Below are 23099 nucleotides of genomic sequence, written 5' to 3' on the forward strand. Positions count from 1 at the left end.
GCAGATGGAAGATTTTTCTCTGTCTCTTCCTCTGCTTCTCTCTGTACTTTGCTTTCAAATAAATTAAATAAATCTTTAAAAAAGAAAACAAAAGGGGCCAGTGATGTGGCGCAGTGGGTTAAGCCACTGCCTTCGAACCTGGCGTCCCAAATGGGTGCCTGATCAAGTCCTGGCTACTTCACTTCCAATCAGCTCTCTGTTAATGTGCCTGGGAAAGCAGCCACCCATGTTGGAGACCTGGATGGAGTTCCAGGGTCCTGGTTTCAGGCCTGGCCCATCAAAGCTGTTGTGGCCATCTTGAGGAATGAACCAGTAGATGGAAGATCTCTCTTTTTCTCTGTCTTTCTGTCTCTCTTTGTAACTCTGCCTTTCAAATAAATAAATAAAATCTTTTTTAAAAAGAAAATAACAACAACAAAAAAAGACTCAGATATACCCAACAGGGGAAAGAAAAGGCAAAGATAAAAACATTGTTATAGAAATAGTCAAAACATACATGGCTATATTAGTTAAGTAAAATAACTTGAGATTTTTTTTAAATTAATTAATTTATTTGAGAGGCAGAATTACAGAGAGAGGGAGAGACAGAGAGGTCTTCCATCCACTGGTTCCCTCCCCAAATGGCTATAATGGCTAAAGCTGGGCTAATCCAAAGCCAGGAGCCAGGAGCTTCTTCCAGGTCTCCCAAGTGGGGCTGTCTTTCACTGCTTTCCCAGGACATTAGCAGGGAGCTGGATAAGAAATGGAGTAGCCGGGACTCAAACCCGCACCCATATGGGATGCTGGCACCGCAGATGGAGCCTTAACCTACTATGTTACAGTGCTGGCTCTATGATATCTTTTCTAATCACCTGTGCTTACCACAGTTATTTGAGTAATTTTATAAAAGTTATCATCTTCAACTTAACTGCTCTCAAATTCTTTCCTAAACAATTTTGTAGTTTAACAAATGAATTAACAAAAATTTTCTGAGGGCTATAAAGGTGAATATTTATAATACTTCCTCAGTATCACTCTGTGTCACAACAATTTACTATAAATTATCTTTGGGATCTAATGCAGTATTCTATTATTGCCAATCAGCCTCCATTGATTACTGCTGACCATAATCAACCTAGAGCAAAGGCACAACATTTAACATTCATTTGTTTAAGAAATTTTTACTGTTTATCATATATACAATTGTAAACAGTATGCTAAATGTTAAGGTGATACCCAGTTGCATAAAGCATTTATTCTGACTTAAAGGTATACATTCAAGTGACTACAACACCATATAGGTTGGGTGTTATGGAGTAAAAATAAAGTATAGAATAAATTCAAGAGATAAAAAATTTACTCTTTGCCAATGACACTAGGAATTCTTTCTTGAAAAACTAACCTTTGAATTAGGTCTTGAAAAAAATGTACAGAATATCAAGAGGTACAGTTGATGAAAAGGCATTAAAGGCATGGAAGCAGCAATAGACAGATTATATTTACAGCTTGTTTTTTTTTTTTTTTTTTTTTTTTTTTTTGACAGGCAGAGTTAGACAGTGAGAGAGAGAAACAGAGAGAAAGGTCTTCCTTCGGTTGGTTCACCCCCCAAATGGCCACTACGGAGCCAGGAGCCAGGTGCTTCCTCCTGGTCTTCCATGCGGGTGCAGGGCCCAAGCACTTGGGCCATCCTCCACTGCCTTCCTGGGCCACAGCAGAGAGCTGGACTGGAAGAGGAGCAACCTGGACAGAATCCGGCGCCCCGACCAGGACTAGAACCTGGGTTGCCGGTGCTGCAGGCAGATTAGCCTAGTGAGCTGCGGCGCTGGCCTACAGCTTGGTTTAAAATCCTGTTTGGCTCAAGCAAACTTAAAGGGAAGCACGACTTGAAAGGCAAAACTGTAGAAAGCTCACAAGGGAAGAATGTGAAGTTTAAATTTTATTTGGTAGGAATGGAGTGACATTGGTGCTCTAACATGTTCAGCACAGTCTTTAGAAGATTACCTGAACAGCAGTCTCTATGGGCAGTTTTCAACCAAAATTTCTTACTGTAGCCAGTTGTGAAATATGTTTAATTTATTAGTAGAAATATAAGCATTAAAATCTATGTCTTTTATCAATTAGAACAGCTCTAATATTATACCTATGATGTCACCCTTGCTTACATTCTCCAATGCCTTCTTACGTGTCACAAAACATGGTCTAAGGATCATGCATGGTGGTGTACAATGCTTGTGACATTATCCTTCATACAAACTTACTGAACTACATGTTGGACTAGAGAAAAGAAGAGCCAGAGGCAGGAAATCCAGCTTTAAGATTGTTATAACTCCTGAGCAAGCAGTATGGAGAACCTAACGTAAGATAAAAGAACTGGGAGTGGGTATGATATGATTTGAAAATCAACTGGATATTCAGTTGTGGGAGAAGGGATACTGAAGACAGCAAGGATGAAGCAGACATCACAATCAACTCCACAGCCCGAGTGACTAGAATGATGGCACTACTATTAAAAAACAAAACAAAAACAGCTCAGTCCAGAAATGTGTTCAGATATAGGTACTTTCAGGATCCTAGGATATATAGAACATTGTACATTTTTTCTACATAAACAGTGCCAGGTTTCTGTAAAATGTTCAACAGGTGACATTCACATTATTTTCAGGCTAAACAAAATCTCTATTTACACTAACACTCAAAAGTAATGTTGAGTGGGCTAACAATGTCTGTATATGTATTGCCAGCCTTAGATAAAAGGATTACTGTTTGGGAGGGCAAGAGTAAAAATTGATCTCCTATACAGCTCAGATCTTTTTTTTTTTTGACAGGCAGAGTGGATAGTGAGAGAGACAGAGAGAGAAAGGTCTCCTTTTGCCGTTGGTTCACCTTCCAATGGCTGGCGCGCTGCGGCCGGCACACCGCACCTATCCGAAGGCAGGAGCCAGGAGCCAGGAGCCAGGTGCTTCTCCTGGTCTCCCATGGGGTGCAGGGCCCAAGTACTTGAGCCATCCTCCACTGCACTCCCGGGCCACAGCAGAGAGCTGGCCTGGAAGAGGGGCAACCAAGACAGAATCCGGTGCCCCGACTGGGACTAGAACCCGGTGTGCTGGCGCCGCTAGGCAGAGGATTAGCCTATTGAGCAGCAGCGCCGGCTAGCTCAGATCTTCTTAAGAATGATTTTCTACTTTCTTCCATTCAGTGACTTCAGTTTCACAATGAATCTTGCATTCTTTTCAACTGTTAATGTTACACATTTCCTAACATCGATATAAATGCTCTAAAAGCAGTCTACCAGAACTAAATTATATGTGCATATATCTGCAGGCATGCATGTGTGTTTTGATACTGCATATTTGTGTATGTGTGTGTGTCTGTGTGTATGTGTCTGTGTATATATAATATATTTATGGTTAATCACTGAAAATCCAGAAGGTAAGCAAGGCAGAAAGTAAACTAGAGGGCCATTATACAATAGGGACTGTTCTGCAAGTATTGCATGCATTATGCGTGCAGGAAAAGGTGAAAGGAGGGGTGGCATTGTGGTGTGGTGGGTAAAGCTGCAGCCTGCAACACCAGCATCCCATATGGGCATCGGTTCAAGATCTGGCTGCTCCCTGCCAATGTGCCTGGAAGAGTAGCCGAAGATGGCCAAAGACCTCGGGCCCCTAAACCCATGTGGGAGACCTGGAAAAAGTTCCTGGCTCCTGGGTCCCACCTGTGGCCATTTGGGGAGTGAACCAGTGGATGGAAGATCTCTCTTTCTCTCTGTCTCTCCCTCTTTCTGTCTGTAACTCTGCCTTTCAAATAAATAAATACATCTTTAAAAAAGAAAAGGTAAGAGGAGATTAGATATGCACTGGAATGTAGAAAAGCATTCCAGCTGACATTACATAATACTTTAAGCAAAAACAGGAACCTCAATAATATGATTAATGGCACAAAAATAAGGTCAGTCATACATTAACTATTTATAGGAAAAGGAAAAGAAACCAATACATAAGGTGACAGGGTAAGGAAAAATAATATTTGGGGGCCAGAGTTATGGCACAACACCAGCAATCCATATCAGGTTCTGGTTAAAGTCCAGCTTCTGATTCAGCTTCCTGCTACTGTGCTTGGGAAAGTGGCAGAAGATAGCCCAAGTACTTGGACCCCTGCCAACCAAATGGGAGACCTACACAGAGTTCTAGGATCCTGGTTTTGGCCAGCCCAAGCCAGCCATTGCACTCATTTGGTGAATAAACCACCAGATGGAAGAGCTTGCTCTCTCTGTGTGTCTTTCCCTCTGTTTCTCTGTAACTCAGCTTTTCAAATAACTGAGTAAATCTTTAAAAAAATTTTTGCAGTTCTAAAAAAATGCTGAGGTTATCAGTAAAAATGTTTTAAGAAAAAATTTCCTACTTGTATATTATTTTTTGATTCTCAGCAAATGTCCTTATAAAATTCACCATTTTACAAGCTATTCTACAATAATCAAATAAAATACAGAAAACACAATACAAATATATTAATAGAAACTGAAAATAAAAATTATTGAAGATCTGTAGGATTTTATTTGTTCAACAAATTTAGATAAATCTATTTATCATAATTGAAAACAGTAAGGACCATTCAAGTACACATTCTTATGTACAATATACAAAAGGTACTTATTAATTTAATATGTAAAACAAAGTATATTATTTTATCTTAATCAATGAAAGGCAACAATTTCAGCTTAAAGTTAAGTTGTCCTATCATAATTCAAGTTACTGTGATAAGCTATGGAATACATACACATAAAAATATAAAACATAAAAAACAATATGAATGTATATCACATACTATAAAATATCATCTTAAAATAAGGTAGCTGAATTTCATGCCATAATCTCTGAACACAATATCATATACAACTAAAAAATCAAAAACACTAAACTTTGCCCTTAAGTACTTTCACCTTGCTAATTAAAACCCATAAAATTAGTCCAAAATTGTCAAACAGGATGAGGATTATAAAATGAGGCCATAATAGACACACAAAAAAAATGCTCAAGATCAATAGCCATCAGGGAAATGCAAATCAAAACCACAATGAGGTTTCATCTCATCCCCCTTAGAACGACTTTCATATAGAAATCAACAAACAACAAATGCTGGTGAGGATGTGGGGTAAAAGGTACCCTAATCCACTGTTGGTAGGAATGTAGAGTGGTAAAGCCATTATGGAAGACAGTAAAGAGATACCTTAGAAATCTGAATATAGAACTACCAAATGACCCAGCCATCCCACTCCTGGGAATTTACCTAAGGGAAATGAAATCAGCATATGAAAGAGCTATTTGCACCCCCATGTTTATTGCAGCTCAATTCACAATAGCTAAGACATGGAATCAACCTAAATGCCTGACAATTGAAAACTGGATAAATAAATCATAGGATATGTACACTATGGAATACTACACAGCAGTAAAAAAAAATGAAATCCAGTCATTTACAACAAAATGGATGAATCTGGAAAACATCATATTTAGTGAATAAGCCAGTTGCTAAGGGACAAATACCACATGATCTCCCTGACCTGTGATAACTAATAGAGTACCTAAAAGGCAATCTATAGAAGTGAAATTGATACTTTGAGAAAAAATGACTTGAATAGACCTTGTCTTTACTGTTGAAGAACAGTTTTTTTTAATAAAATTTGTTCAACTCTTTACTTAACATAGAGTTAAATATATGTGTATAAAGTCAATTGAAAATTGATCTCAGTAAAAAGTAAGAGTCAGATAAGAGAGGGAAGAGGAAGAGGGGTTTGGAGTATGGGTGGGAGGTGGGGCACAGTGGGACAAATCACCATAATCGTAAAGTTGTAATTATGAAGTATATGATGTTTTTAACTGTCAAGCTGTATAGGTCTGCATATATTCTTATGGACTTACTTCTAAAGGTACAGTTTAAAAATTTGCCATTAGACCCCAAATCCCCTTAAGCTTGGTAGTAAAAATGCCATCTTAAATATTAAAGTGATCATACGGATATGATTAAGGGTCTGGTAATAATAATAGAGTTAAAAAGAAGGGAATGCTCCAACACGGGAAGCAGTCCACACAGCAGACTCATAGAATGACAATCAGTTTAATTAGCACTCTGACCTCAGAATCGGCACTTAAGGCATTCTGGTCAGGCTGAAAACCCACAAGAGTATTTTAGGCATGGAAAGCCAAGACACTGTGGCAAAAAAATGTCCTATATGAAGGACCTCAGTGGGTAAGACCCCAGTGGAAAGAAGTGATCATCAAAGAAGGAGGTACTTTTCTCTGAAGGGAGGAAAGAACTTCCACTTTACTTATGGCCTTGTCTAAATAGTGATGGAGTTTGTGGATTCAAAAGGCTTCCATAGCCTAGGCAGCTCATGTCAAGAGCCTCAGGTGATCACTGACATCATACATAAGAATGTTAATTGTTAAATTAATAACAAGAGTCACTGTGTACTAACTTGCCACACAGGACCTCTGTCCTCAGAGAGTTGTATTATAATTTTATCAAAGTGCTCTCAAAAGATGTATCATTCTTGAGTGCTTCTTTAAAGTTAATTAAGTTTCTAAAAAAAAAAAAAAAGAAGTAAAATTAACTTCAAGATTGTAATGACTTTGAACAGCCCTTGTCTTGAGTGTTGAGGAACAATTTTGTTTTGTTTCGTTCTTTGTTTTCCATGCAAATTGTTGAACTGTTTACTTAATAAAGGTCTCCTGTGTGGGGCTGGCGCCGTGGCTCACTTGGCTAATCCTCTGCCTGCGGCACTGGCATCACATATGGGCATCAGGTTCTGGTCCTGGTTGTTCCTCTTCCAGTCCAGCTCTCTGCTGTGGCCCAGGAAGGCAGTGGAGGATGGCCCAAGTGCTTAGGGACCCTGAACCCACATGGAAGACTAGGAGAGGGCACCTGGCTCCTGGCTTCGGATTGGTGCGGTGACAGCCGTAGCAGCCATTTGGGGGGTGAACCAATGGAAGGAAGACCTTTCTCTCTCTCTCTCTCTCTCTCTCTCTCTCACTGTCTAACTCTATCTGTCAAATAAAAGAAAAATAGAGGTCTTCTGTGTATAAAGTTAATCAAAAATGGATCTTAGTGGAGAATGGGAATAGGAGGGGGAAGAGGTGAAAAGGTGGAGAGGTGGGAGGGCGGGTATGGTGGGAAAAACCACTACATTCCTAAAGTTGTTCTTATAAAATGCATGAAGTCTGTATTCCTTAAATAAAAGGTTTCTTTGGGGGGAAAATAAATTTAAAAAATAAATAAAATGAAGCCATTACAGGTTTAATTTTATTATGCAGAAACTCAAAAAACAAGTGCAGCACAATATACTATCACCTGATGCTGATGCTCCCATAAACCTTATGTCCAGGAGAAGTACCTTGGCTATTGTTTCTAAGGATAAGCGTGTTTCTGTCATTCACACAAGAATTAGATTGCTTATGTTTGCAATACTGTCACAGTAGGCTGCTTGAATACATGGCTATATATGCCCCCAAATGTCTTGCGTGTACTTTGTGTGGCTACCATGAAGCTGAAGACACCTGATCTCAAACTCACTAAGTTTCCTTTACCCATTGAACCTGGTTGCTGCTTGAGAAACGAAAAAAGTGAGCTTTGTCAAGTAACTTAAGCAGTGAGTTTGGGGGGTGAACATCTTTAATGCATTCCTATGGCTGTACTTCCACCTTATGTCAGCTTTCCACTACCCTCTCTGCGTTTTGATTATGGACTATGGCTTCTAAAATCTTTCCATCCTACTATCCCATCTAGGCTGGTGTCAAATTATTTTTCTCTCTTCTTTTCATATTATTTCATAGTAAAAATTTTTTTCCTCAGACCTGATGATTCTGACTAGACATTAGAAGAGCAGACATTAATTTACTTTTTTTTTAAAAAGATTTATTAATCTGTTTGAAAGTCAGAGTTACACAGAGAAGGAGAGGCAGAGAGAGAGAGAGAAAGGTCTTCCATCCGATGGTTCATTCCCCAATTGGCCGCAACGGCCGGAGCTGCGCTGATCTGAAGCCAGGAACCAGGAGCCAGGAGCTTCCTCTGGGTCTCCCACGCGGGTGCAGGAACCCAAGGACTTGGGCCATCTTCTGCTTTCCCAGGTTAGAGCAGAGAGCTGGATCAGAAGTAGGGCAGCTGGGTCTCAAACCGGTGCCCATTTGGGATGCTGGTGCTTCAGGCCAGGGCATTAACTCACTGCGCCACAGCACTGGCCCCAACATTAATTTACTCTTTCTTCTGACTTATCAATCTCATCAAGGACATTTTCACTTAGAATCTAGACTCTTGTGAACCCAAGCAAATTCTGATTTTGCAATGAAAAAGTCAGCAAAGTAAAGACCAGGGACAAAATCCAGTCTACTGCCTTTCTAGGGGAAAATAACAGCCATGTCAATTGTTCAAGGCTGTTTTCAGACTACAAGGGCAAAGTTCAGTACTTGGGAGAGAGATAATATAGCCTGCAAAGGCTAAAGTACTTGGCATATTCCAGAAAGTTTTTAAATCCTGGTCTTGCCTAGTAGCTGACACTGCTCAATAGATACATGCAAATATAAGAATGGCTGAATGGGCTCACTCTGGCGCAGTGGGTTAATGCCATGGCCTGAAGTACCAGCATCCTATATGGGCACCGGTTCTAGTCCCGGCTACACCTCTTCCAATCCAGCTCTCTGCTATGGCCTGGGAAATCAGTAGAAGATGGCCCAAGTCCTTGCACCCCTGCTCCCATGTGGGAGACCCAGAAGAAGCTCCTGGCTCCTGGCTCCTGGCTTCGGATGGGCACAGCTCCGGCCATTGAGGCCAACTGGGGAGTGAACCAGTGGATGGAAGACCTCTCTCCCTCTCTCTCTTTTGCTCTGCCTCTCCTCTCTCTGTGTAACTCATTGAAGTAAATAAATAAATCCTAAAAAAAAAAAAAAGGGCTGAATTTCAGCCTAAAATTTTATCCTCTTTACTTGTCTTAAAGATCTCTCCCCAATTCCTATCCTCAATAGCTACAGCTTAGATCTTGAGACCAGAGTAGACCTAATTTGATTCATAATTCATATCCCTGTATGAAGACAGGCAACGCAAGACCCACTGCTGAGGACATGGAATAGGCCTGTTCCACTTGTCTTAGGTCAACCTTATCTCTCATAAGAGCCTATCATGTTGGGGCTGGAATTGTGCCATATCAGGTTAATCCTCTGCCTGCAATGTTGGCATCCCATATGGGCACCAGTTCAAGATCTGGCTGCTCCACTTTCGATCCAGCTCCTTGCTATGGCCTGGAAAAGCAGTGTAAGAATGGCCCACGTACTTGGGCCCCTGTACCAACATGGGAGACCCAGAAGAAGCTCCTGGCTAATGGTTTTGGCTTGGCCCAGCCCTGGCTGTTGTTGCCCTTTGGGGAATGAACCAGCAGATGGAGGATCTCTCTCTCTTCCTCTCTTCTCCTCCTCCTCCTCTCTGTAACTCTGCCTTCCAAGTAAATAATAATAATAATTTTTTTTAAAGAGTCTACCATGTGAAACTCAGCTACTTCCAACATCCTAGGTATACTGCATTCTATGGGAGAAATAAATCCTGGTCACTAGTTCTCTTCAGGGAACAGAGGACCTAACTGCACCAGGTTCTCATAAGTTATCTGCCCTTCTTAATGTCACCTAGTTTTCCCTGTTTTAGTATGTATTTTCTTGCCAGCTCCACAGTTCCAATCCTTCCTTATACTTTACTTACTTTATTTACTCTGAGTGTTGAATGATGTCAAATTCAGGATTCACTTCCTCTTTTTACCATGTAAGGAAGATACCCATCTCTTTGTCTAGTCTAGTCCTGGCTCAATCTCACCAGAAATTGATTACAAAAATCAGATACCTACATAGCTGACCAATCCCACACCATTAATTAAATAAAACTTTTAAATGCTTAGCCTTATCAGAGTTTACAACTCATTTAGCATTGTTATCTGCTTGCCAGTGGAAGAAGAGACATTGGATGCCTTTCCATTTGCAATTATCATTTTCTTATATGGCTTTACCATGTTATAGGAAGGTGGCATTAGTAGCTTTAGGGCAGTATATCCAGAGGATACAAAGTATGTTTTTTTCTCTATCACTCACAGGTACAAGGAGACAAAGATTTTTAAGACTTATTTAGAATATTTGTAATTTTTGTGATAAAAATCCACCTTGTTATTAAAGGTAAGTGAAAGCAAATTATAAGTTATATAAATGTAGCTGTGGTTACTGATGTTATTATAACACTACAGTAGCAATGTGTAAAAATTCCAATAAAAGTATTAAACTAAAGGAGTTAGAAAGGTCAGATGGAGGTTTTAACTATGATATAAACATCCTGAGAAGACCAGAAGGACAGGTAAACAGCTGTTTGAAGAAGAAGCTTTCAAATTGATGGGATAGAAGGTTAGATACCATAGGCATTAGCTAGAATTCTCTTCAACAGTAAGCTCTTAATTTAAGGAATTGATAAGAAATAGCAGCAGTAACTTTCAGTTTACTTTGAAGAAACTTATGATTGACTTAGAAATATAACTTGCCTTTGTTTTAGCCCTCTAAGGTCTTTTTCAAGTCCTTACTTGCCTACTCTTTAGGGTGAACTTAACATGCTAAGATTAACTCAGGATAAGTACCTGGCATGTTTTGGTAGATAAATAGATCATGTATTTTTGAAATAAAAAGCCCACAGCATCTTGAATTTACTCCTCTTAAAAAAACACAAAAAGTTTCATATTAAAGATAATAAAGATGAATACTGAGAGGCAAAATCAAAATTCTATTCATGCATATATTCCTTGTCTTAACATTGAGCTTAGAATAATCTCTATAGACACTGAAGAAGTCTCTCTCAGAATAAGGAGAATAAGGAGATGAAGAAGAAATTAATAGAAGACATATTTAAAATTCTTATATATCAGGCCATAATGCCAGAATATCATTAAAGCTAATTTCTAAAGATGTTGTTCAAACTGAAAATCTTCCATGCCAAAGCTCACCACCAATAGATCCTATGAACCAGATGTAGAGAACTTGATTGCATTTTACCTATTCTTAATACAATTAATGAGACATCATGGAATACCACAAATCAAAGTCTATGTGAGTTTTCTAATAAAGCATATTCCAGGATTATAATTTTTGAGTTGTTAAAAATTAAGCCAAAAGCTGATTTGAAAACAGAAAGTTATTTTCTGATTTGCTATGCTTCCTTTAGCTTTTTTTTTGCAATATATCAATAGGTTAGAAACTTTATGTTTTTGATGGAACATTTTGAAAAAAAATAAATAAATAAAAAGTCCCAAAAGGTCCACTGTGGATTTCTGGGTTGTCTGTAGAATATGATACAAGATTCTTTAACTCACCTCCAGATGCCTTTGACCTTTCTTTCAACTTTTCTGCAGCCATTTCACCATAGCTGGGAAGTTCTGACATCTTCACTCCGGATCGAGCTTCTGCTATTAGCTGACGAGCTCTCTCTCTCAGCTGCCGACGTCGCTCTTCATCTTGCTGCTAAGATATATTGAACAGTTGCCAACTCAGTAATTGACAGAAATGCAATTTCATTTTCAATCTGATCATCATGATAGTAACTGGTTTACAGCATGGTGCTTGGCCCACATTATAAATAGGATGCTCTATATCAGTTGGATGTCACACCATTTTAAAAAGACATTCTAGAAACAGCTTTTAAAAAACGCAAATTACTATATTAAAATATCCATTAAAATTAAATAATGTTTGGTAATACATGTCACTGAGAAAATAATGGGAATTACTAATTATTAATAAATAATCAGGTGTATAGAAAATTCTGATAACAGAATTTCAATTAATAACTTATTTTTAAAAAGAATACAATTTAACCTGCTACTGTCTAATAAATGCAAAGAGCACTAGCTAAGGCATTTCTGATACCAGAAAATATCACTACCCTATGTTGATAAATATAAGAAATAGTATTTTTAGGGGGCTGGAATAAGAGAGGGGATAGTACATCTGCATACAATTCTGATTTAAAAACAACCAACAACAATAAACCAATAGTGATGTGAAATTCTTTTTTGGTTACTCTCACTTTTCCCGGATATACATTGAAGAAACCAAAATCTTACATGATTTTTTAGATTTAAAATAATTAAAACCACAATTAAAAAACAAAGATAGCTGTTGACTACTAACAAAATGTTATAAATCACAAGTAGTGGATGTGAAATTGCTTTGTATATCAGAAAGATATACACTAAGGCATTACTAAGACAAAACAAAGAATAAATTATCTGGCCCTAATATATCTTTGCACAGTTATCTTCCCTTAACATCTCCTAACCTCCATAAAACTTTGCATTTATTCATACAGAACTGCTTATGTCATGTAGCTTCATGTACCTGTGGCTTAGAATATGTTATTTCCTCTTCATGAAATGTGCTTCTTTCAACTTACTCAATTCCTACTCATTCTTGAAGATCCAGTTTAAATACACTGAATCTTCCCTCTTCCCCACAGTGGAATAAAGTGCTTCTTCCTCTATATTACTATAGTGTTCTCTGTGTGTGTGTGTGTCTGTGTATCTGTGTATGTGTTTCATTATAACTCTGTGGAGATGCTCCCTTCTCATTAGAATTGACTACTTGAAGGCAGGAACTGCATCTGATTTATCTTTGAGTCTCTGGTCTTTACGGCATACTTTGGCACTACTATTACTGCTGTAAAAATTTTAAGCATGAAAATTTTTTTAAAAAGATTTATTTATTTGAAAGGCATAGTCACAGAGAGAGAGAGAGAGAGAGAGAGAGAGAGGGATAAAGATAGAGAGAGAGAGAGATCTTCTACCTGCTGGTTCACTCCCTAAATGGCCTCAATGGCCAGACCTGGGCCAGTCCAAAGCTAGGAGCCAGGAGCTACTTTCAGTCCCCCACGGGAGTGCGGGGGCCAAGTTCTTGGCTGTCCTCTGCTGCTTCCCCAGTAACATTAGGAGGGAGCTGGAATGGAAGTGGAGTATCCAGGACTCAAATCAGTGCCTATATGGGAGGCCAGCATAGCAGGCAGTGGTTTTACCTGCTACACCACAATGTCAGCACCTAGGCATTAACATTTAATACTTATAATCTCAAAAAGAATATGAGACAGAGGGAAAGATACAGTAGATACAATAAGGAAGTATGATCAAAATGCTGCAAGAGGGGCAGATGTTTAGCTAGTGGTTAAGATGCCAGTTAGATCACTAGCATCACACAATGAAGTGATGTGGTTCAACACCTAGCTCTGGCTGCTAACTTTAGCTTACTGCTAACATAGACCCTAGGAGGCAGTAGTGATGGCTCAAGTATTTGGGTTTCTGCCACTGTTGTGGGAGACCTGGATTGTATTCTAGGATCCTGACTTCCATCCACCCAAGCACCAGTCACTGCAGACTTTTGGGGAGTGAACCAGCAAAAAGGTACTTGCTCTGCCTCTCTTTGAAACAAATGAAAAATGAAAGATGTAAGTAAGAGTTAAGAAGAAAGAAAGAATATTTTTGGCTCAGGGGCAAACAGAAAGCATCAACATTTTTGAGTTGGGCCTGAAGATTGAGTAGGATTTAGAAAGCAGAGTTGGGAATTGGTGGTTAGACTGGTCAATGTAGGAGAGACTGAGAGGTAGAAATAGCACAAATACATTTAAGTAATAAACAATATTGAGGGGGAAAGGGCAAAATATAGTCTGCGTGAGTGTAGCACAAATATGGTGATAGACAAGGCAAGAAATACAAACCTAGGTAGATACTATAAAGGCTCTAACAGTACAAATGCTTTAATTTTATTCTAAAGACCAAAGAAACTACTAAAAGTTTGTTTTTATTTTTAATGTGCATGCTTTTTGATTTTTAAGGTCTGGCAGATTGACCAACTAGAGATGTATGGAAGATCAATCTGGCACCAGTGCACAAGATAAGTTAGCATAGAGGGACTGAAAAGAGACCAGGAGGATCTTGTATGACTCAAGGAAGCTATAATGAGATCCAAGAGTAGGATGGTGTAAGAAATATATTAAAGGTAGAATTAGTATCTATACTAATTCTTAGTAACAGATTAAGATGTGGAGGGAGGAAAAAGATGACTCAGAGTTTTAAACTTGGGTAACTAGTAGAACTGTGGCACTAATAATAGAAACAGCAAAACTAAAAGGAACTATAAAAAGGAAGGTAGAGGAAGTCTGAATGAGACAGACATTTGAAGAGCTGGCAGGACATCTGATTAAAGATGTTAACAGGTACTTAGGAAATGCTAGGATGTGAGGTCAAACCAGGACTATAAAATTGTAAGATGAAATTATAGGAATAAATGAAGGAACCTGATGAGGTATTGTAAAGAAAAAGGGCTACTGACTAAAACATGGAAAACACCTTCATCTAGATTAGAAAAGGAAAAGGAGATAGAGAGGGGGAGGAGAACAGGAGCACTCAAATATCATGAGAATCAAAGTAGAAGTGGCTTTCAAGAAAAAAGGAATAATGAACGGCAGGAAATTTATAGATTAATGAGTCTGAAAATTTAAAAGGCATAACCAAACTTGGTAAGCAACAGCATTAGGGACAAGCCTAGAAATGGGATGGGTGAAACTGAAGTATAGGAAACTATCTCTGAAATAGCTCTCTGAAACGGCTACAAATGAGGAAAGCTGTCAAAAGTAATGGGGCAAGTAAATGAGGACCCAGACACAAGCTTAAAGCTCCCATAGACAGACTGGGACAATTTCAATATCAAAAAGATTAATGACTACAATGAATTCAATCAATAAAGTCACACACTGAAACAATGAAAATTCAAGTCCATGATATTCAAAAAGTGAGATGTAAAAACTCTTGTTACCATTTGAGACAGCTTTTGAAATAAGTTTTGAAAATCAGTAATTAACAGGAGACTTAATTATTTATCTTGTTTTTCCAGTGGAAACTGAATTTTAGGGTAAATAGTACCAATCAATGAAAGAAAGCTCTACTTTATAAAAACAGTATCAGCTAATGAATGCCAAAAAAAAGTAGAATTGTAAAAACATCACTTTGTGAGTTGTAATGAATGATTCAGGCAAGGATTATTAACTATTATTAAAGCCCTGAGGTAAATGTCTGCTGGGGAACTGGATATTCATATTATGCTGCACAGAGAGCATCCTCCAAATACAGCACAGCAGCACTCCCTTAATAAGAGATGGAGTTGAATTCCTCTGGGCCAGCTTTAGTGACTTGCATAGAATCAACAGAACGTGGAAGTGTTGCAGGTGATTTCTAAGGCTAGGGCAGGAAAAGCCCTATTCCTTCTGTCTAGTTCTCTTAAAACATTTGCATTCTCTATTTTTTTTGACCCAGCTGCTATGCTGTGAGAAGCATGAGTTGTATGCAGATGTCTGTCAATAGTCCCAGTCACATCTGGCCTTGGGTTATCTAGTTTAGGTATCAGGCCCAAGAATGAAGAAGCCTTCAGATAATCTCAGTCTCCAGCTATTTTGAGTTATCCCAGCTGTTCAGATCTTCCCAGCTGAGGCCTCAGACAATGTAAGATAGAGACAAGACATTCCCATATGTCCTGTCTGAAGTTCTGAACCGCAGAATTTGGAGCACAATACAATGATTTTTTACTATACTACGTTTGGGGGAGTCTATTACACAGCAACAATAATTGGAACATATGCTTAAGAAACACCATACAGGAGCCAACACTGTGGTGTAGCAGGTTAAGCCACTACCTGGAGTGCTGGCATCCCATATGGGCATCAGTTCGATTCCTGGCTGCTCCACTTCTGATCCAGCTCCCTGCTAATGTTCCTGGGAAAGCAGTAGAAAATGGCCCAAGAGCTTGTGCCCCTGCACCCATGTGGGAGACCAGAAAGAAGTTCATAGCTTCTGGTTTCCATATGACCCAGTATTGGCCCAGCTCTGGCCGTGTGGCCATTTGGGGAGTGAATCAGCAGATGGAAGACCTCTCTCTCTCTCTCTCTCTCTTAACTGCCTTTCAAATAAAATAAATCTTTAAAAAATCATGCAGATTACTTTTAGTTTCAATGTGAAACTTAATTTGTAAATGAAGCAATAAGAACTAGATAAGAGATTATAGATCACGAGTTTAAGGGTTGCTCTTAGCTTAATTAATGTGGTTCAACTACATGTTATACATATTTTATGTGAAGCACATGAAATGCACACCATCTATAACATTCTAGCCCAAATGTTTAAAGTGAATCTACAAAGCCTTTAGATACAATTCCAGGTTATCATAAACACAGAGGATACAGAAACATGACAAATGACACTACAAGAAAGCAATAAAAAAAAAAATCCAGAAGGTCAGATATTCATGCAACTGACCTAGTCACTTTAACAAATCAGAATTAGGAAAATGCAACATACAATTAACCAACTGCCATCATTAATCTTAGGTTAGATACTAGTTTGGACAAATACTATAAAGGATAATTTTTTTGACAGGCAGAGTGGACAGTGAGAGAGAGACAGAGAGAAAGGTCTTCCTTTTTCTGTTGGTTCACCCCACAATGGCCGCTGTGGCCCACGCCACGCTGATTCATAGCCAGGAGCCAGGTGCTTCTCCTGGTCTTCCATGCATGTGCAGGGCCCAAGCACTTGGGCCATCCTCCACTGCACTCCCGGGCCACAGCAGAGAGCTGGCCTGGAAGAGGGGCAACTGGGACAGAATCCGGCACCCCGACTGGGACTAGAACCCGGTGAGCCGGCGCCGCAGGCAGAGGATTAGTCTATTGAGCCGCGGCACAGGCCAATGTGGAATAATTTTTAAAATCAGATATGATCATAGTATTAACATAGAGGAAACACAACTTGATTGAAAAAACAGTTGAGGGGCCAGCGCTGTGGCATAGCAGGTAAAGCCTCTGCCTGCAGAGCTGGCATCCCATATGGGCAGTGGTTTGAGTCCCAGCTGCTCCACTTTCGATCCAGCTCTCTGCTATGGGAAAGCAGAAGATGGCCCAAGTTCTTGGGCTCTAACACCCACAAGGGGAACTTCGAGGAAGCTCCTGGCTCCTGGCTTTGGATCAGCCCACCTCCAGCAATTGCGTCCATTTGGGAAGTGAACCAGCAGATGGAAGACCTCTCTCTCTCTGCCTCTGTAACTCTACCTTTCAAATAAATAATCTTTTTAAAAAATACAGTTGATATAGTAATAACCATATTTTGCTATCTTAGAAAAATAAACACACACACGTATACATATAGATACAAAGAAAAAATTCAAAGGGCAAACACTAACTTGTCATAATGGAGATTTCTGGGTTTTGAAATGTGATATTTATATTTGCTTTTATCTGTCTTTATTTTCTAATTTTCTATAATATACTTGTACTTATGATAAAAGTTGTTCTAAGAATCTTGGGATGGGTGTTGTGGTATAATAGCTTAACAGCCACTGTTAGGGATACCCGCATCCCATATAAGAGCTCCTGATTCAATTCCCTCTACTCTGTACTTCTGATTCAGCTTTCTGCTAATGTGCCTAGGTAGCACAAGATTTTGGGTTCTTACCATCCAATGTTGAGGCCCAGATGAAGTTCCTGGCTCTTAGCTTCAGCCTGGCACAGCCTAGGCTGTTGCAGGCATTTGGGGAGTCAATCAGTGAATTGGAAATCTATCATTATGCCTTTCAAAAATTATTATTATAAAAAAAAAAGAATCCTAGGAAAAGGAAGGAGAGATGAGATGTTAGGTCTCCTAGGATGAGTACTGTGATAGGGACAAAAGAAAAGAGGTCTAACATTCAAGGGAAATTTTCTTAGCATTTGGAGATACAAGTTTATTTAGATGTGAGGGAGTATGCAGTGGGCAAAGTTTAACAGAAGATGCTAAAGGTTTGACAGAAGATGCTAAAGTTAACATTCAAAAACTTTTAGTTCACTATAAATCTTTCTTTTAAAAAAATATTTATTTATTTGAAAGGCAGAGTAAGAGAGAAAGAAACAGATCTTCCATTCACTGGTTCACTCCCCAAATGCCCACAACAGTTGGGGCTGGGCCAGGTTGAAGTCAGGAGTTCAAATCTCCACCCAGGTCTCCCACCTGAGTAGCCAGGATTCATGTACTTAATCCTTCATCTGCTGCCTTCCCCCAGGCACACCTGCAGGAGGCTGGAAGGGAAGGAGTATAGCAGGCAGGAATCAGGCACTCCATACTAGATGCACGAGTCCCTGCTGCACCACAGCACCTTGCCCCACTACGAACTTGGAAAATGTAGACTTGATAATGCTAATTTTGGTGATGGTTGCTGATACTTCCTGAGCTTTTATGTTCTCATTTAATTTTAATAACCCTATTTTTATCAATGAGAATATTTGGAGCCACAAGGTCACAGCTAGAACTGATGTCAGAGCCAGTTCAGTCCATGTCTACCCAACTCCAGAGCCTTTCTTCTTAACCACCATACTATTTGATCCCCAAACTATCAAATTACATGACCATCTGAGGAAAAATGAGCTTTTACTAAACTTTCATCTTTCAAACTTAAGAAAAGTTAAGAGCACTAATAAAAACCATTATTTAACCTGCCTCAGGCAACTTGGTTTAACTGAATTTCGCTGCGTGAATAATAACTTCTTACAGAGCTGGACTTCCGTGATTCAGACTAAGATGAAGTGGTCTTGGGTCAATTTAACTAAGTTAAAATGAAATAAATGATTGCACCTTTCTGAATATGAAATAGGAACCTTTTTTTTTTCTCACAAGCCATCACTTCCCCTCAGCTTTACCTCCCACCTCCCAATAATACTCCCATGTGCAAATGTTTCTGAGAGCTTACCAAGAGTGTAATTTAAAGCAGGCAATCATTAATAAAACCAACTCTAAATACTAATTACCAACACTTTATCAATTTCCATGTAAATTGTTTGTTTGTGCTTATTTACCCATCATTGTTCTCTACACAATAGAAAAAATGCAAATGAACAAATCAGAATGCAGCCCTAATGGGAGTTTCTGTTTATAACCATTAGCCCAGAGGTGTGCTGTAATTCAATTCTCAAGTAGTAAGATTTAGCCTCATTAACAGACTGCAAGAGCAGGTTACAACTCATAAAACCCTACAGTAAACAAAGTTTATGGACACAGCACAAAATCTTGAGCCTGATTGACAGAATTTTAGTTCCCTATCAGATTGCCTTAATTTACTTTTCTACTAATGTCCTAAGACCACAGAGACAATTTTGCTTGGGCCTAGAGCTCTCCAGTGGGCCTATCTGCCTTGTTTGTTTTCTCACCTTTTTAACTTCCTTTAAGACAAAGAACCAATGAGAAAATAAGTTAATTGTCAGAGCCATGAAGGAAAAGCTTGTCATTATAACAATTGATTACACAACCAATTTTAGGTTGATAGTACTAATTTCTAGGTTATTATCTCCAGACTCATTGTAAGTAATACTATCCCATTTTAATTTTATATATATAGACTCATATTAAAAGTCAGTCTCTGTAGTAATATTTAAATAGGCACAAGATCTATGTTTTTTAAACTGAAAAAACAGATATTTTTCAGGTTCAAGGGTAAAATACTCAGAGTAGGGAGAGTGATTATTATTTTAGTATTGCATTCAGCAAAAACCACTCAAATATGTAGAAAATGAATATTTCTGACAATGAAGGTGCGCCTGAACCTATGTAAGTATAGAAATGTGTTTTTGCTATCTGCATCAACCATTCCACATACAAAAAAAGACAGTGAATCAAAACTGTAAATAAACTTTTTGTTTACTGTGTCCCCTGAGAAAAAAGGGAATCTTTTGGCTGTTGTCAGAGGTATGGCAACTTTGAAGACTGCTGTCATTAAAAGAAAAAGTATACTTGAAAAATTCAATACACAGGAAACTTATATTTCTTTCATTAACCGGCCTATTCTCAATACACTTAAACAAACTAAAGTAGTTATACTTCCTATTTAAAAGAATCAGTCTGACATTTACCTTTTTTCTATACAGTATTATTTAGAACTACAGCAAATAATACAGGATAATCTAGTGTTTGTAAAATGGGATCTATGCATTGGAGGGTATGATGGAAGTAGTATTTTTGAGAGGCCGCACTCTCCATGACTATCAGTTTACAAGTTACAACAAATTTCTGAGCAAATACTAGTTCTGTGCTCTATGTAGTATTTTCATACATGTCTATCTGTTGTCTCATTTATTCCTCCCAAAACTGTGAGACAGCTACTAACTATGTTCCCAAATTGATAGAAACAAAATCTCACTTAAATACAACGACCATCTTGTAAATGGCACAGTAAGAATTAAAATCAGTGTTTGTTTAATTTGTTAACACTGGTCCTATCCATTTTCTATCTGGTGTTTGGAGCATTTTTGCAAGGCTTTACCATTATTCTGATTTTTAAAAATCCCAGTTCTTTATGTATGCTTGGACTAGACAAATCTATTTAAATTCCCCTTTGTGCTACTGAATACAGAGAGATGATGAGAAACTAATTTATTTACATTCATTTAAAATTTAGGTTCCAAATCATAGGTTATAAGCCTTTAGGGAAGTGATGAATGTAACACACTTAAGCTTTGCTTTTCTCTTTGCCAATATCTTCTAGATAGGCAAAAGTCCTGGTAAGTTAAAAAAAAAAAGGTGTATATTTCAATACAACAGATTTAAAATATTCAAATATCGAAAAGATGGATCAGAACTAACCACTTTGGACATAAGCTGAAAAATATTTAGCCCTTTCACAGCATGTCTTCAAGTTACTATTTTTCTTATCTTTCTGAAATGGTCTACAATCTGCTTTAGATAGATGTACTAGTAAGACTTGACAATTTAAGGACAAACTCTTCAAGAATAAGTAATGTAATTCCTTGTTTCCTTTCCATAAAAATGTATTGGTATGCAATTTTTATATTTCACAGTTCACCGACATCTAGGCAAGCTTTCTTCCACTGCTTCAATGGTGCTACTTTTAATTTTATCCTCCTTAGTCGTTGTAATTAAAGTGATCAGCAGTGGCATCCCAGCGGCTTTGACACAGCTACAACCCCCTAGCAGACTTTTGCTTTCAAGGGGAAGGGAAAGAAAAAGACTAGAGTTTCATTTCACAGAGAGCAAGAAAATCAAGCTTCTCCAATCCTCAACTTTATTCAATTGTTCTTTCAGCAGCCTTTGGATCTTAAGAATCAAAAAAAAAAAAAAAAAAAAAAGGCTGCCATGGGGGTCCTTTTATATTTGCTGCAAATGTCACCGATTTACATTATTTTAGCCAAAAAATGATGCGATGGATTTGTGAAGGTGAATTAGAACATGAGAAACTGTCAGTGTAGCCGCTGAGATCATAACCCACCCAAAGGTGTCTTTCATAATATTATAAATTTTTACTTGAAAAGTCTTCCTATTTAAGAAATGTCCTTATATGTTTACATGAAATGAGCTTTAACAAAACTTTAAAAATACATTATTTCAGATAACATAGCTTGTACTCCTACCCTCTGAAAAAATTCTGTTTATTAATAAGAGAACAAAGCACTCAACAAATCCAAAATTCCATATCCCTTAACTCCCTCAATAATACAATATCCTATACATATTTGTATTGTGCTCAGTATTTCATATAGTCTTAGCAACCGGACTTTAATTAATTGGGATAAATTTTATAACTTTTTTTTAAAAAAGAATTTTACTTAGGGCTAGTAATATTTCACAGGATTCTGTTTTCAAAATGGTCCATGAAATTTCTTAATTTTGTAGTAAATTAAGAAAAAGAACTTGACTGCCACTCTGTTATCATTAGACAAGAAGCAAGGCTCTGTTATTAGGCATTCAGAATGGAACCTCCCCCCCCCCCCTTCCTCCAAAAAGAGGAAAAAAGAATTCTGTGCTTGTCCAGAGGCAAGGATTATCAAAATGTACCTATTCATTTGCTACAGAAGATGGAACAAAATAAAAAATAAAATTACAACAACTTTAAAGGTTTAGGTAGACTACATATTTTACTGCTAACTTGATCAGTTCTTGACTAAATAAATAGGATTTAGGGTGAAACCCTAAAACTGTTCAGCAGATCTTTTCAACCCATTTCAAACTTTTCTTATGCTGGTTTGTAATATAAGCAGACATGCTTATAAATGGCCACACCTGCTCATTTCTCTGGGGATGGCCTGATCTCTGCTTCTCTAACAAAGAAAGAAAGAAAGAAAAAAATCAGCCTTTCTTGTTGCAAAACAGAGTGGAAAGTCAAAATCTTTCTCAAGTTTGCCCCATCTGGTCAGATTAAATCTTTGATCAACCCTGGGGATTACATTTATTTTTGTAGTAACTACTAAATTTTGGATTTGTTTAAAATACATAGACAAAATAGTAAACAGAATGTAAATTTAAGCTTGAAATTTAGGCTTTAATATGTGAGTAGAGAATATAAAAGAACAAATTCAGAAAATACACATACACATTTTAAGAATTTAGATTTCATTAATATTTATGAAGTAATATATTCAGGCTCTAGTTTTCCATATCTGTTTAGTTATAGAAAATATTTTTAATTGTAGTATTTGTTTTAATTAGTATTATGCTCTGCTACTGCTATACAAATAAAGAATTTTAACATAAAATTATGATCAAGTTATTAACCAAGTCTTTCTTTGACATATTTGGAAGCTATCTGGTATATAATGTTTTATGTTCTAAATAACATTTTCTTTTATTAACCTAACTAATATATATGACTTCCTGGTAGGTACTATATTTCTCTAAAAATAATTATTTTAGGATTATAAAAGCAATTATTTTGTTTTTGAAAACTTCAAATTGCATTAGCAGAACTAACAAATAGTTTGGGTCTCCAAAAAGAGGACTCTTTGATAATTTAATTCCTCTTTTCTTTGTGAAATTGATAACTTCTTGGTTTAAAAAAATTATAAGAAAAAAAGAAGAATGGCTGACTAAGTAAGTATCACCTTGTGTTACATCCAAGGCCTCTTGCTGGTTGTCTGGCTGCTCTTTTGTAGGCAAAAAGGAGCTGAACGCTCTCTGGCTCCTTAGATCTGGCCCAACAAATGCACTGCCAGTCATGCACATGGATCTAGCTTAAAACCCAGTGTGAGCCTAAAAGAAGCCAGTCAGACTG

The 23099-nt window shown here is 37.8% G+C and overlaps 1 protein-coding gene across 23 annotated transcripts in view; it reads right to left on the reverse strand.

Annotated features, from left to right (window-relative positions):
* Positions 1-23099, reverse strand: part of EHBP1 (EH domain binding protein 1) — a 380185-nt gene that overhangs the window by 66271 nt on the left and 290815 nt on the right. For 19 of the 23 annotated variants that reach the window (XM_070069071.2, XM_070069064.2, XM_070069059.2 and 16 more), the window contains one exon: positions 11357-11504. In XM_070069071.2, the coding sequence (XP_069925172.2) occupies positions 11357-11504 (148 nt within the window). The remainder of the gene's footprint in view (positions 1-11356; positions 11505-23099) is intronic. The other 4 variants (XM_089326372.1, XM_089326369.1, XM_089326367.1 and 1 more) reach the window with 1 other exon arrangement.

Source organism: Oryctolagus cuniculus, chromosome 2 (assembly GCF_051225735.1).
Source record: "Oryctolagus cuniculus isolate XC-2025 breed Fujian yellow rabbit chromosome 2, ASM5122573v1, whole genome shotgun sequence".
Lineage (NCBI taxonomy): Eukaryota > Metazoa > Chordata > Mammalia > Lagomorpha > Leporidae > Oryctolagus > Oryctolagus cuniculus.